Source organism: Eurytemora carolleeae, unplaced genomic scaffold (assembly GCF_000591075.1).
Source record: "Eurytemora carolleeae unplaced genomic scaffold, Eaff_2.0 scaffold50, whole genome shotgun sequence".
Classification (NCBI taxonomy): domain Eukaryota; kingdom Metazoa; phylum Arthropoda; class Copepoda; order Calanoida; family Temoridae; genus Eurytemora; species Eurytemora carolleeae.
Window position 1 is genome coordinate 271,610 of NW_019396217.1, and position 16,319 is coordinate 287,928.

Sequence of the window (16,319 nt, forward strand, 5' to 3'; positions counted from 1 at the left end):
AGACTATATGTTAAGGTGTATAGACTATATGTTCAGGTGTATAGACTATATGTTCAGGTGTATAGACTATATGTTCAGGTGTAGAGACTATATGTTACTACCAGTTAAGCTGTTATTGCGCCCCTGTACTTCCTTTCTCCGAGGGTTAAGAATGCCAGAAGCCAGCAGTCTATTGTGAGCTGACCGGGAGACCTAGCCCGGAAATATAGAAAATATTCTTGTACGCGTTTTCAAATAATTATAACATTGAAAAAATACCATTGATACAGGGTACCCAGTACCCTAAAAGACTAAGACATTTATTGTTCCCATATAGCCATAGACTTGTCTATATTTTTCCCAAACCATTAAATTAAATACACCATTAAAAGAAAATTTGATTTATATATAAGGAGTTTTAGGCTGTTATTAAAGTCTTACTCTTTATCGGTAACCCTGTACATAAGGGGTTTCCCCACATCATATTGGACCTTGCAAAATTCTAACTAAGGATTTCTGGAACATTACAGAACATATAAAATGATTAATTCAGTAAAGAAATTGATTGTTTTTGGCGTTTTGACGGAGAAACACTTTTGAAAACTACATTTCATATTTTCCCTGTTTTCAAGTAGACTAGGAAGGCCCCTCCTTAGTATTCCCCTACTTCCTACTTCCTACTTCTGACTATTACTTCCTAGTCTACTTCTTACATCTTCTTTCTACTTCTACTTCCTACTTATTCACTTATTCATCCTACTTCTACTTTCTACTTCTTACTTCTGCTTCTTATCTCCACTTCAACTTCCTACTTCTACTTCTTACTTCCTATTTCTACTTCCACTTCCTACTTCCATGTCCTACTTATACTTCCTACTACCTACTTCCTAATTCCTACTTACTTCCTACATCCTACTTCCTACTTCTACTTCTTTTTTCCAATTTCTACTTCCACTTCCTACTTCAATGTCCTTCTTCTACTTCCTCCGTCCTACTTCGTACTTCCTCCTTTCTCCTTCTTCAATGTCCTTCTTCAACGTCCTACTTCTACTTCCTACTTCCTACTTTCTACTTCCTATTTCCTACTTCTACTTGCTACTTCTTCTTCCTACTTCTTCTTCATACTTCTACTTTCTACTTCTTACTTCTACTTCTTACTTCCACTTCAACTTCCTACTTCCACGTCCTACTCACACTTCCTACTTCTACTTCCTACTTCTACTTCTTACTTCCTATTCCTACTTCCTACTTCCTACTTCCTACTTCCTTCTTACTTCCTACTTCCTACTTCCTTCTTCCTTTTTCCTACTTCTACTTCCTAATTATATTTCCTACTTCTCCGTCTTTTTTCTAGTTCCTACTTCCACTTCCTACTTCCACGTCCTTCTTCTAATTCCTCCTTCCTACTCTCTACTTCCTACTTCCTACTTCCTACTTCCTACTTCCTACTTCCTACTTCCTACTTCCTACTTCCTACTTTCTCCTTCTTCAACGTCCTTCTTCAACGCCTTACTTCTACTTCCTACTTCCTACTTTCTACTTCCTATTTTCTACTTCTACCTCCTAATTCTACTTCCGCTTCTTACCTTTACTTCCTACTTTTACAACTGGGGGTCCTCGTCATGAAGTGAGTGGGCCACTTTTAAGCCCATTTGATGAAAAAATTTTGTTATTTGCTATTTTTAACTTTTTGTCTATATATATTTTAAAGAATTAAGTTTATCTACAACAGATTTTGAAAATGAGATCAAAATAAGACAAGAAATATGTGTATCAATAGGTGGCAACAGAGAAATGGATAATTATTCATGCCGTCACAAGTGTCAAATAATGAAGACAATATTTTCTCCATTTAGTTGACATGATTTCCAAGATTAAATAAAAGGTGTAAAAAAGAAAATAAATAACACAAAATTGCACAATTATTTCACTGTAAGATAAGCACTTTATTATCACAAATATTAATAATTTTATCGGACACATAAAACTGTTGACACTTGTGACGTCAGAATACAGCAGTACTGAGAGTGAACAAATTCTACGTTGCCATCTATTTACACTTGATAATCTATCTTGTTTTACCTACAGGGTTATGGGAAAGAACTGATTTAATAATCTGATTTTAAATCCATATTCCATAAATTCATATTATATCCATAACATCATATTAAATCCATAAATTCATATTAAATCATAGTTTTCTTACACTGGATAATCTTCTATATATTCACAATATGAATTCCCCTTCTTAGCACAGGCAGGGCTCTCACCAGGACGAGCAGGGATAAACGGGTTGAAATCACCTTAAAAATATGTAAATTCAAGTTAACATTTAGCCACTCTTAATTACAGTGAAGTTAACAAAACTGTGGAAAAGGAAGACGATTTAAAATAGCCTAAAAACATGAAAAATAGCTATTGTAGTGTGTACTGTACTGTAAATTTACTATTTAAGATGATTTTCAAGCAGCTGGTAAAACGTTAGCTTTAAAAGAACCTCAAATACATGTAAGACTGCTAAAATGTCGTCATCATATTCCACAGTTTTATGGGTTTTACTGAAGAAAAAATGTAAAGATAAGAATTAAAAACATCGCTGAATATAAGAGGAGAAAATTAAAATGGTTTCACTTTTTATAAATTCTGAGAAATCGTTGAAAATCCGTCAGATGTAAATAAAAAATCTACGACAGATTTTAAAATGGCCTCATGAAGCCCAAACAATCAACAAAATTTTAGTTTTTCAAATTTTACCTAATTTAGCATTTGATATATAGACAGAGGCAGACAGAACAGTCCACAGCTTGAGATACATTCTAAAAAAGTCAAAAGCTTCAAAAATATTGAATTTGTGCAGAATCAAAGCAATGAATCGTGTTGGGAAACTAGGAGGTAAAATACGGCCGCTCACGCAGATAGATTCCATCAGGTATACTTTTACTTTAAATGCATTTATTACGGTTATATGAAGATTATTTTTGCGTATTGCATTTTAATGCAATTATACACTTTTTCTGTAATTAAATATCAAAGCAATAAATAAATTAAAATAATCATAATAATCATACCTAATTTTCATTATATTAAATGAAAATATCCATAATAATAACATTAATAATTATAATATTTTTATTATTTTAGAAATGAACAATGCAGATTTATGTCTGCAAGGGGCGGCCAGAAAGTCATGGCAATTCGAAGGTTTGTAGATTCATAAAAAAAAAATTAAAAATGAATTAATATTTTGTAAGATAAAAAATGGAGACATGTTTTTCAGGGAGACCCAGTCGGTTTGGGAGAGGCGAGCTCCCCTGGGACCCCAACATGTGAGAAAACTAGTAAAACAAGGAATAAAGGTAAACACAGTTTTATTGAACGAATTATCGGCTTTAAAACTAAAAATATACATTCTCTGAACCAGCATAAACACTTCAAGATTAATTAATCGAATAATCTTTGCTGGCAATTGAATAAGAAGTTTTTAATCGTGAACATGTTCTCTTTGTGTACATCGTAAAACAAAACAAAAAAATTTCGCGGATTTTAACAAAAAATTTCGTGAATTTTCAAAATTTTCAAAAATTTAATAAAAATCAAATTTTGATGGAGAAAAATATTTGAAATTTTGATCATTCATAAACCTTCCCGGGGCCACGTGAGGTCCCACACAAAATTGGGGACTAATCGGTTCATCCGTTTTGACGTTTATTGGATACAAAAAAAAACAGACAGACAGACAAGCTAAATTTATATATTCAAAGTATTAAACTCGTCTTTCGTCTCGTGTTCGTCTTTCTGTTTTTGAATGTCCGACCATAACTCTAGAACCCCTTGACCGAATTTGCCTCAAATATTGATTGGAAACTCAGGAGAACCACGGGAATGTTCGTAGCTTGGCAAAAAATTCTTAGTTGAGTTGATTGACTTGTACAGGGAAAACTTTAGACAAAGCTGCGTTTCCAAACTAGTCTAATTATTTGCTTGTATCACAAAACGGCAAAACATTTGAACTGATTTGATCAAACAGTCTTCCCGGATTCCTGGGTTGATTAGGGACATGAAGCGTCTAGGAAGTCTAATATTTATATATTTCTCTATATTAGGTTATCGTGCAGCCCTCTAACCGACGAGCCTACCCTATGGCAGCATATGCAAATGTAGGAGCTAGGATACAGGAGGATATGTCAGAAGCTTCTGTTATATTCGGAGTCAAACAGGTGCAGGAGCTAATGTACATTGCACTTTGTATAGTTATCGAGTTCAGCAATGCGTAATTGAAATTGTATTAAATGCATCAAGTTTGGAAGTTGATGATGCAAAATTTATGATTTTCTATTTCTTTCATTGCTGAAAGGTGAGATTTTGCATGATATGCATCAATAAAAAATGTTTCAGTTCCAATTGTTGTATTGGTCTAACCATATGCATCATTGTATCATGTTCAGGTTCCAATTGATGCATTGCTCTCTAACCATATGCATCATTGTATCATGTTAAGGTTCCAGTTGATGCATTGCTCTCTAACCATATGCATCATTGTATCATGTTAAGGTTCCAGTTGATGCATTGCTCTCTAACAAGACATACTGTTTCTTCTCCCACACAATTAAAGCACAGGCGGACAACATGGACTTACTTGATGCAATGCTCGAGAAGAATATTAGGTAAAAATGTGCATCCTTTGCATCAAAATCCGTTCAGGTTCCTGAGTCTAAAACTAAAGAATGCGCGAATTTTAAGTTCGTGGTTAAAAGTTCTGTAAAATAATGAGTAGCTACATAAATATTAAACTTTCTCAATTTTAAATTTTAATTTCCCGGGAAAAATCTGAACCAATCAGAGAAAAGGATTTACGGAGAATATTACATAACCATCGCTAATCAGCTGTTCTTACGTAACCGAAAACAAAACATACAACCGTTTTTTGGGTTTACACCCAAAAATTAATTTATCTTAAACGTGAAATTTCTTTAACAAGGTTTTCACTTTTAAATATATCGTAAAGTTGAATGCCGCTTCTCAGCTGCAGCTGAATGAAGATTGAATAAAAGACAAATATGGAAAATGCAGGATTTCAAGATAATTTAAACATCTGTTTAAATTTTAACTCGTCGATTTCGGCGAGTTAAATATTTAACCACAAGGTTAAATATTTAACCTCACGGTTAAAGTTCAGGTTTAAATTAAGTCAAAAGTGGCATTTAACCATGAACTTAAAATTTAAGTCAAAACTTTTCGTTCTTTAGTTTTAGACTCTGGTTCATAATATGCTCTGAGATGGGAACTCATAATCCTTATCTTCATTTTAGTTATTCCTCCCCTGATCTTGATATTAACAATACAAGATAATATAAACAATATAAAATTTATGGATAGGACGTATAGATTATGTTTTCAGAATAATAGATTCAATGTTCAGGTTTATAAATATTTATAAAGTACTACAGTTAAACCCTTAATATGCCATACATCGAAAGAATTAATCAAATGTTGTATTCTTCACTTTCTAATAATGGAATGTTGCAGATATTTTGTTTTTTTAATTAAATGATTACATGGAGCTCTTTAAAACTGTTCCCGCATATTCATGGCTATTTATCTATTTTCGCAAGTACTGAGATTTAAATAAAATAGTATAAAACCCATTGAAAATTTGTCAAGACGACATTTGATAAATTCTTTCGATGTATGGATCATTTAGGGTTTAACTGTAGCTGAGCCTTTGTTACCCCTAGGGCACCATTAGGTTTCCTCAAAAAAATTCCACACATTTGGTTCAGCCATTTGGCCAGTTATAGCTAACAAATTTATATTAATATGTATATACATATGAGCGAAGAGCTTTAGTACAGTGAAACCCTTAATAACGAATACATCGGAAGAATTTATCAAATGTCGTCTTGACAATTTTTCAATGAGTTTTATACTATATTACGTAAATTTCAGTATTTGCGAAAATTAATAAATAGCCATTAATATGCGGGAACAGTTTTAAAGAGTTCCATATAATCATTTAATTAAAAAACTAAATATCTGCAACATTCCATTATCAGAAAGTGAAGAATACGACATTTGATGAATTCTTTCGATGTATTCGTTATTAAGGGTTTCACTGTATAGAGAAGATTAGATGAAATGGCCAGCGTTGTTCGTAAAATTTTAAAAACTCAATAGAAAAAAATTTAAATCTGGACAACAACAAAATTTCAAATTTTGTAGCCTATGTTAGCCCCAGTGTACCTGTGTTAGCGTGTACCTATGTTAGCCCCAGTGTACCCATGAGTTTCCTTAAAAACTTAGCCATTTTAGTCAAGCCGTTTGGCCAGCTATAGCTAACATATGTTCAGGTGTATAGAATATATTATATGTTAAGGTGTATAGACTATATGTTCAGGTGTATAGACTATATGTTCAGGTGTATAGACTATATGTTCAGGTGTATAGACTGTATGTTAAGGATATGTTCAGGTGTATAGACTATATGTTCAGGTGTATAGACTATATGTTCAGGTGTATAGACTACATGTTATTAAGGTGTATAGACTATATGTTCAGGTGTATAGACTATATGTTCAGGTGTATAGACTATATGTTCAGGTGTATAGACTATGAGAAGATGAATGATGAGAAAGGACAGAGAGTTGTTGCATTTGGAAAGTATGCTGGTATTGCAGGGATGATTGATATTCTTCATGGGCTTGGGCTCAGGTAAAAGATTATCAGGATTAAATACTCAAATACTATATTTTCTAGGAAGGTTACAATAGTACACTTTTACAACCCAGCTAGAGGAGGGAGAGGGGATAGGGGCAATGAAAGGGATTTCATGTTTAGAAGAAGTGGCCTCCACAGTAAGGAAATGATAGGACTCTTGCACCCTAAGCTTAAAACAGCAATATTTATTAAAAGCAATTTGTAATTTAAAAAAAATATCTCATTGGCTTTTTTTAGGACTGATTTGTTTTAAGAAAATACTCTAATTATCTAAGGGAAAGGTTTTCTATGTTTAATGATGTTCTTTTTGGTGTTTAGATTATTGGCTCTGGGCCATCATACTCCATTTATGCATGTCGGACCTGCTCACAACTACAGGAATACTCATCATGCTAGACAGGGAATAAGGTACAGATAGAATATATATAGATATATAGAAAGATAGAAAGATAGATATACAGGTATTCCCCCCTGACAACAGAGAATGTTTAGCTTGTATTCGGCTGTAAGTCAACGTCATAGAAAGTTTAAAAAGCACAAAACTAAAGAATTATTTCTCAGGGATGCAGGATATGAGATATCTCTAGATATGATGCCTAAGAGTATTGGTCCCATGACCTTTGTATTTACTGGATCTGGAAATGTGTCCCAAGGAGCTCAAGAAATATTCCAGGTATAATATCCAGAATATATTCTAGGTTAAATATCCGGAAGGTAAATTATCCAAAATGTATTCCAGGTAATTAATCAGGAATATATTCTAGGTGAAATATTCAGAATATATTCTAGGTAGAATATCCAGGGAATATTTCAGGTAAAATATCCACGGAATATTCCCGGTAGAATATCTAAAATATATTCTAGGCAAATCATGGAAATATTCCAGGATATATTCAGTAAGTAATCTAGGTTATTATCAATAATATGTTTAGGAGCTTCCTCATGAATATGTTGCACCCAACATGCTGAAGAAGGTTGCTATGCATGGAGATACAAACAAACTGTATGCTACAGAGATTAGCAGGTAAACCATTGGTTATGCGTGGCGGGGCAGTTGGAAATTATATAGTTATCCTGAACCTTGTTAATTTAGGTCAGATCAGTTTGAGAGAAGGCTTGGAGGAGGTTATAATGTTGATGAGTTTGAAGAGCATCCGGAAAGATATATCTCAACATTTGCTCATAAATATGCTCCTTATGCTAGTGTTATAGTCAACGGAATATATTGGTCCCCAGCGGTAAGAACTTTTGTGAAAAAGTCCTAAAAAATATTAACTCAATCTATAGAAATGTTTTTTGTGTTACATTTCATAAACCGGATCATTCCTTGGTTCCTCAGGGTTTCTTAAATTGTATTTGTTTAGACCCCTCGACTAATAACTATCCCGGATGCCAAGGCCCTGATTACTCCGGCCAAGACTCCCTGGTTGGCCACCTCCCCTGGATCGCCTAGTCTACCCAGTAGATTAGTTGCTATCTGTGATATCTCTGCAGATCCTGGTGGTTCTATTGAGTTCATGAATGAGTGTACAACTATTGATGAACCTTTCTGCCTGTAAGCTAATCTTTTCATCTTATTTTAATTAAACGGTGACACATCTGTTTTAACTCTAAATCACATTTAGGTATGATGCTGATAACAATAAGGACAAAAAGAGCTTCAAGGGTGATGGAGTTCTAATCTGCTCAATTGATAACATGCCAACTCAGCTCCCTAGAGAAGCAACAGATTTCTTTGGCGACCTTCTCTACCCCTATGTGTCCGATATCATGAAATCTGATGCAACCAAACCCTTCCTTGACAACAAGGTAACCACTAAATGGTTTATTTATTCTAGCCTTGATGTAACTTCACAAAATTTTCTTTTATTTCGGATAAAATGGATCTTGAAATATTTCTTGTTTAGGATAAAATGGGACCTATTGTTTCTGGAGCTGTGATCACATCAAATGGAAAGCTGACTCCTGACTTTGAATATATTGCAGATCTGAGGTAAATCCTTGATAAATTAAATATTTGCACAAATAAACAGAAGATTAATATCATTTGTTCAGGGAAGCTAATGCCATGAAGGTGTGTGGGGACTTCTCTTCAAGTAAGAAAGCATTGGTGCTTGGTGCTGGATATGTGAGTGCTCCTGTTATAGAATACCTCACCAGAGATTCAGATTTGGGGATCACTGTAGCTTCAGCTTTGAAGGTAAACAGTCATATCAATCCTCAGTTCATATTTCCAATCATATTTACTCTATTTATATATATAGTCTGAAGCTGATACACTCTCATCTAAATATGAAAGAACTGAACCAGTTCTCCTCAATGTACAAGAAAGACCAGACATGCTTGATGATTTAATGAAATCTCATGATGTTGTTGTCTCCCTCCTACCCTGGACTATTCATGCTGATATTGCCAAGAGATGTATTGCCAACAAAGTCAACATGGTTACTGCATCATATCAATCACAAGCATTGAAGGTAATAATTTTGATCCTTACTGGATTTGTCATTTTTTACTTGAATAATTCAGTTTGAACATTATATTGCTACGCTTTCTTGTTACCAAAATGTATGTCTGAGTAGTTTTTCACCATTATTTTTTTAGAATCTTCATGGTGAGGCTGTTCAAGCTGGAATAACAGCTGTTAATGAATGTGGAGTGGATCCAGGTCAAATATTCAGTTATTTCTTAACTTCTGGATTCAGAATTTTATTTTATTTCTTCAATAATAATAAATGCCAGCTCGTTTATAACCTTCTGACTACTGACTTTTATTGATACCTTTCAACTTAACAATTCTCTAAACTTCATATGCATTTTTTCTAAACCTTTTTTAAAAAAAAAATTCTGATTTAGGAATTGACCATTTCCTTGCTCTGGAGTGCTTTGATGCAGTGCACACTGGAGGAGGAAAAATTGAATCATTTGTTTCTTTCTGTGGAGGTAAAATTATGAAAAACATTGTTTCCTGTAATTTTATATATAAAATATAAATAAAATATAAAATATAAAAACCAAAAAGAATGTGAAGGAAGATGTAATAAGTTGGTTATCTCTACTGTGAAGAATTAAGCTTGCAACTAACTGATCATGATGTTGATCGTAACATGACGCTTGTAGGTCTGCCTGCTCCTGAGTGCTCTGATAACCCTCTTGGATACAAGTTCTCCTGGAGTCCTAGAGGTGCTCTTCTCAACATGCTTAGTGGAGGTTAGTTCAATACAGGATATGTATATTTCAACCCTCATGACAAGCAGATAAATTCAAGTTTAAAACATCAATAATTTACATGACAAGATGGGTTGCTAAGAAAACATCATGAATCAATCTTATAGAGCTTGTAGGGTTGTTATCAGGGGAGGACTAAAGGGAACCCACCCTGAGCTATTGGAGGAGGGGGGCGCAATTATGCCCCCCCCCCCTAAGATAATGGTTTAGTCCGCCCCTGGTTGTAATTTGCACAAGTTATTTTACCTGTTCACTCCCTAATCTGTGTCTGTGTTTAGCAAAGTATCTGCAGAACGGGAATGTGGTTGAAGTTGAGGAGAATGGTGGTTTACTGGAGTCTGTTGTTCCAATGGATTTCCTTCCAGGATTCAGTCTTGAAGGTATTTTAACCTTATTTTAATATTTTTACAAGTTACAATCTTTTTATCTAACAGGATACCCCAACAGAGACAGTACAATATACGGGGAACTGTATTCTATCAATGAAGCTTCTACAATTCTACGAGGAACACTACGGTACAAGGTAATTAAATATCTAAGTTCAAATGTTCTAATTTAATAGGTATTCAACTGTCAAGCATTTGTTTGTTAACTTTTGTCCATGTTTATGTGTCACTCCGGACTAACCAGAGTGAGCAGCATTCGGTTTCTTCTATTTGAAATCAAACTTGTTTTGGTCTATAATTCAAAATGCATATAGCGACAAAAAGTGTTGTAGAAAAAACTCTAAAAAATTATGTTTAATGGCTCAAATTGTGATCGAAAGTCACAGTTTTCTGGAATATTGACAGAACCGTAAAATCCATGTGGTGTGGCCACTTAAAAAAGAGATATATATAAGAAAAAGAAATGTCAATGTTGAATGGGTCAGAGTTGTGTCAATATTGACTGTTAGCTAATTTTACAAGCTCCATAAACAATTGTTAAAATACTGAATAATATTTATATTCAGGGTTATGTTGATGCAGTGAAAGGTTTGGTAAAACTGGGTCTGCTGGACCCTACACCTACTCCTGTACTACATGAGAATGGACCTGAGCTCACCTGGAAGCAGTATATGTGCCATCTCATGAATCAAACAGATTCTATTTTTTATGATAATTTGAAGGATGTTCTTTTAGATAGGTAATTCACAAAAATCATGTATTTTTCCCCTCATGTCAGACATTGTGTAACCTGAGCTGGGAACTTTTGAATGGTGGATATAAGGATTAATTCTTAATCTCCTTTTTTTCTTAATCTCCAGAGCTGAAAACTTTAGAATGGTGGATATCAGGATTAAGGCTTAAACCACTCTTTTTCTTAATATCCAGTTTAAATATTGCTTGTTCTCCACATGAATTTAAACTCCAGAGAAGCAAATTTATCTTCCAATTGGTTATTTCATTCTAAAGTTTTCAGCTCAGATTAAATAATGCTTGTTATCCTATTGTTATTAATCTCTAGATTAATTAACTGATCGGGATTAAGGATATCCCATTCTAAAGTTCCCAGCTCTGATACTTGAACTTCATATCCACACTTAAAATTAGCACTTAATCTGTAAAACATGGTTTATTTGTATCTTCATTCTATCTTATTGACCAAAATGTTCTGAAATATATTATTTCTTGTGTTTAGATTAGAGTCTGCGAAGATGTTAAAGGTTATTGAAGATCTGGGATTAATGTCTGATTCTCCAATCATGAAAGCAGGATCTCCACTTGATACTGTAAGTTCTTCTCATTTATATTTATAAGTTCTTGATCTCAACCTCTTCATCTTCAACTCTTCATCTCCAACTCTTCATCTCCAACTCTTCATCTCCAACTCTTCATCTCCAACTCTTCATCTCCAACTCTTCATCTTCAACTCAATCTCCAACTCTTGATCTCAAACTCTTCATCTTCAACTCTTGATCTCAAACTCTTGATCTCAAACTTTTGATCTCAAACTCTTGATCTTAAACTCTTCATCTTCAACTCTTCATCTCCAACTCTTGATCTTCAACTCTTGATCTCCAACTCTTCAACTCTTAATCTCCATATCTTGATTTTCAACTGTGGAAATCCAACTCTTGATCTTCAACTCTGATCTCAAACTCTTGCTATCCAACTCTTGAGCTCCAACTCTTGATCTCCAACTCTTCATCTCAAACTCTTCATCTTCAACTCTTGATATTTAACTCTTGATATCCAACTCTTCATCTTCAACTCTTCAACTCCAACTCTTGATCTCCAACTCTCGATCTCCAACTCTTAATCTCCAAATCTTGATATTCAACTCTTGATCTCCAACTCTTGATCTTCAACTCTTGATCTCCAACTCTTGATCTTCAACTCTTAATCTCCAGCTCTTGATTTTCAACTCTTGATTTCCAATACTTGATGTCAGCTTTTGATGTCAGCTTTCTAATACAAAAACATAAACTCTTGTTATTATCTGGCAAATACATATTTTCAATATACAGTCCAAAATGACCATAAGTGGTTTTGCGTGCTACCATCCCTAATCTATAATATTGATCTAGGTGAGTCATCATCTATCTAAGAGATTGTCCTATGAGAAGGATGAGAGAGATATGATTCTGATGAGACATGAGGTTACAGTCAGGTATTTAAATAAAACAAAATATAGATTTGTCAAATTCTTAGTTTTTAACCATTGTTTAAACATTCAGATGGCCCGACGGTAGACGTGAACTAAAAGGGATCAATATGGTAACATCAGATTAAAATCTTTATTTTCATTTTGTCCGAATTTCCTTGAAAAAATCTTATTTAGGTTCACTACGGAGACCCTAATGGATACATTGCTATGGCTAAAACTGTTGGATATCCCTGTGCTATTGCTACAAAAATGGTAATATACTGATCCTCTCATTCTCTATACAAACTGAATTTCTATTCTTTATATCTAGATCTTAAATTGATATGATGAATTAAAGACGTGTTTAAATGCATCTATGATACAAGTTTTGATGCATTGCTATAGATGTTTTGATTTGATTTCTTGATTAATTTCTATTTTATTGATTTTCATAATTTTAAGGATTGTGATTGACTCTTGATTCAATCATTTACTTTTTGGTTTTTAGATATTGTAAGCAAATACCTATTTTATCCAACATAAACTAGATGATTAAACCCCTTATTGTTAAATGAATTGGTTTATTAGGTTCTAGATGGGGAGATCCAGAAGAAAGGAATGGTTTTACCGTTTACTAAAGATATTTGGAAACCAATGCTTCAACGTTTAAGAGCAGAGGGTATACAAGATACAGAGAAATCTACATTTTTATAATCCAGGTACAGGTAGACAAGTATGCTACATTATACAAACTTTAAATAGATCATGCATATATTATACATATCTATAGTAATATAACCTTTAAAGCATATTTACGGTATAAACTAAGGATGCAACAGTGTATTCTAATCCATTAGTAAATGAGAAATACTAAAGTTAAGGAATTGAGCATTTGCACAAACTAAAATTCTCAAATTCCATTATTTTTGCAACCTGATATGTAACATTTGACATTTCAAATTTAGGTTATTTGATCTAACATAATTTAAAGTTTTAAATATTCAAGGTCCAAAGATATAGATATATTAAGATATATTAAGGTTGCAAAGATATAGAGATTGGCAAAGACTCAATTCCTTTTGTATTCTCGTAATTGTCTGTATTTTGTCTCACTCAGACCCCCGAACGTCAAAATACCCTATAATTACATGATTCTATGTAGAATATAGTTCAAATTATTTTCAATAAATTATATGTGGTTAAGGTTAAAGGTGAGAATATTTCCTACTTCAATACTAGTGTATATTTATCATGTTTTGGTTGTTTAATAGTTAACCATGTTTTGCATGGTTAAATGTGGGTTCTTCATTACTCCTGTAAACTAGATACATACACTTGAACTATAATACTTTTTCAATATAGCCATCAAACTTGAACAAATTGAACATTTATGTGTTTAGACAGCCCAGGGTCAAGACTATAGAGATATTCCAAGGCTCAGAAAAAACTCATGACGACAGAATTATTGTTGGACATTCTTAAATACCTGTTAAATATAAATTTATGTTAAATAAAAAGTTATTCCTGATCCTTCATATTTTTATGCATAGATTTCCAATTAATAACAAATATATATGTTTAAAGGGGCAGTGTCGTAATGATGACAGACACGCAGCTCTGTCCCTTTAGTAAAAGTAAATTCGACCTAAAGTCTGACCGCGTCATCCTTGTTGCACCGGCTAGTCCTATTGAGTTTCTGCATTATTTACCCAATGCCCGGGCGATACAGTACAAACTGGGACCGGAAACCGGTTGACCCGGCTCGGAAATTCAAATGTACTACGGCTGCCCGTGCAGAGAATAAACATTTTTTATGATTTTGTTAGCTGTTAGTTTGAAGGGAAAATTAAAAAATATCAAAATATATATTTTTAAATCTTAGATCTTAAACCATGAAAAAAATGACAAAACACAAAAAAATGAGAAAAGCAATTCCATAATTTGAAATTCGCAACAAGTATATTTACTGGAGGAGAACTAGATGTGAAAACTGGAAAGATATTTGCATAACCTTGAATTGAAATCTGCACTCTTCATAATTCAAATTTAAATCCTGCACGTTTTTCTATTTTTTGTGGTTTTCCACCAGAGCCTAGTCATTTCATTCTTAAACTGCACCATTTATCTTTTATATTAGAATATTTAACATATGGTGCCCCCCCTTCTCATATCTTGTTTGGAAATATTTGACATTGATTAAATCTACCTACAAGTAAATACAAAAATTGAAGACGAATTACCAGCGCTTCTTGGCTTATCTCAATCTGAACCCGTCTTTAAACTCAAATGGAAAATTTTACCACAACAAACCCTTGTTTTTTATACTTATATTTTTGCAACCTGACGGAAAAACGTCTTTATATTTTAATCTTTAACTGTTTAATCTAGCCGAATTTTTACATACAAACAGAGTACAACTGTAAAAATAAATAAATATAAGATTAACTATCATAGATATAAAGATATTCTTATGAATTCGAGCACTGCTTCCATTTAATTTAAAAACGGTTCTAATGATGAAATTTAACTTTAAAATCAAATTTTGGACAATATGGAAAGAAACCTGCTGCTAGATCAATTAGTCAAAATTATACACATAAGAAAATTAAAATTTTTGACAAGGAATCAGTTTCTTTATTAAATGTAAATATATCGAACAGTGATCGATAAATATGTTATCTTTAAAATCTCTTTTTAGAAAAAAAATTGCCTGAATTTATGAAAATTTGCACGGAATTTTTCCAGACTTTACGTTACGTGCGTGCACATTGCACAGTATGTTTAAGTGTATTATGTTTGTTCATGTGTTCATGTGTCAAACTAGATGATGCGGAAGAATTCTTCCGTGACCAACTTTTTCTTTGCTTTATCTTAACAGGCAATTATTGATTAAAAGAATTATTTTATTATCTTTACCAATATGATTCTGACAATAAAATTTTAAATCGTTTGAATAATTTTATAAATAATTTTAGATTAGTTGCAGTTTTAAATAAAATATAACCATTTAATCGGATCAAGAATGAATAAAATATCCTTTTTTTCTTCCTAAAATAGGATCATTTTCAATTGCAGTTTCTAAACAAAACTGACTCACGAATTTAAGCTAAAGAGACAACAAAGGAAAGTGTTAGAATTTCACAACATAAAATCTTGCTAATTATTACTAACTCAATAATAGGTTCAAAAAGTTAGTTGTGATTGTGAATCAGACATGCCACTGTTTCAGCGGAGGGTCACTTAACGTTACCTCTACAGTAAATGCCAAATTTTAAGTTCTTTAGTTCTTTAGTTCTTTAGTTCTTTAGTTCTTTAGTTCTTTAGTTCTTCAGTTCTTTAGTTCTTCAGTTCTTCAGTTCTTTATTTCTTTAACCCTGATTTGTATTTCTTTTGTTGATAGAATTCTCAACCAAAAATCTCAGTCATTCATCTTTGAATTGCTAAGTAATATAGACATATTTTTAGTCTTCAATACATATATATTTTAGTATATAATATATTTAGTGGAATAACGTAAACTACTATTTTTACCTTGAAGTGTTTGTTGTGTGAGAAGTTTAGAAGCTGGACTAGTGCATTTTATCAAAGCAAATTGGTTTCTTTCAAATAATGAGAATTATTGTTTTATTATTCGTTAGAACTTTAACGGTTAGCTTAAGATACAGTGTATCCCAATAAAAACATGGCAATACTCAAAAAGAATTGACATCGAAACCTAATTTCCTAAAACTGATTGAGAAAACACTTATTTCGTTTAGTCTAATATTTCAGTCAAATTTTAAAAGAACTGGTAAATTAAAGACTTTTGGAATACAAATTAGACAAATGTC

General features: G+C 32.9%; 2 protein-coding genes across 2 annotated transcripts in view; one reads left to right on the forward strand and one right to left on the reverse strand.

Moving 5' to 3' along the window:
* Positions 1 to 16,090, reverse strand: part of LOC111698410 (uncharacterized) — a 17,977-nt gene extending 1,887 nt beyond the window's left edge. The window contains exons 1-3 of the mRNA XM_023468743.1: positions 16,021 to 16,090; positions 2,734 to 2,795; positions 2,186 to 2,282 (exon numbers count right to left, since the gene is read on the reverse strand). Coding sequence (XP_023324511.1) covers positions 2,186 to 2,282; positions 2,734 to 2,794 — 158 coding nt within the window. The 5' untranslated portion in view covers position 2,795; positions 16,021 to 16,090. The remainder of the gene's footprint in view (positions 1 to 2,185; positions 2,283 to 2,733; positions 2,796 to 16,020) is intronic.
* LOC111698421 (alpha-aminoadipic semialdehyde synthase, mitochondrial) lies at positions 2,690 to 14,017 on the forward strand. The gene is made up of 27 exons (XM_023468759.1): positions 2,690 to 2,908; positions 3,121 to 3,180; positions 3,257 to 3,335; positions 4,083 to 4,196; positions 4,531 to 4,643; positions 6,577 to 6,687; positions 7,012 to 7,101; positions 7,255 to 7,366; positions 7,626 to 7,717; positions 7,787 to 7,931; positions 8,058 to 8,248; positions 8,319 to 8,502; positions 8,601 to 8,686; positions 8,749 to 8,893; positions 8,958 to 9,170; positions 9,298 to 9,361; positions 9,550 to 9,636; positions 9,814 to 9,903; positions 10,200 to 10,301; positions 10,356 to 10,444; positions 10,874 to 11,046; positions 11,542 to 11,632; positions 12,431 to 12,513; positions 12,581 to 12,620; positions 12,685 to 12,762; positions 13,078 to 13,208; positions 13,890 to 14,017. Exons 1-26 carry the CDS (start codon positions 2,847 to 2,849, stop codon positions 13,201 to 13,203), a joined length of 2,820 nt encoding a protein of 939 aa, XP_023324527.1. The 5' UTR covers positions 2,690 to 2,846; the 3' UTR covers positions 13,204 to 13,208; positions 13,890 to 14,017.
* Positions 16,091 to 16,319: the final 229 nt, after the last annotated feature.

Coding starts and splice junctions, on each gene's coding strand:
- LOC111698421 (XM_023468759.1), top strand. CDS start 2,847: ATGAATCGTGTTGGGAAACTAGGAGGTAAAATACGGCCGCTCACGCAG. Junction 2,909..3,120: donor ACGCAGATAGATTCCATCAG/GTATACTTTTAC, acceptor TTATTATTTTAG/AAATGAACAATGCAGATTTA. Junction 4,197..4,530: donor TTATATTCGGAGTCAAACAG/GTGCAGGAGCTA, acceptor TATCATGTTAAG/GTTCCAGTTGATGCATTGCT.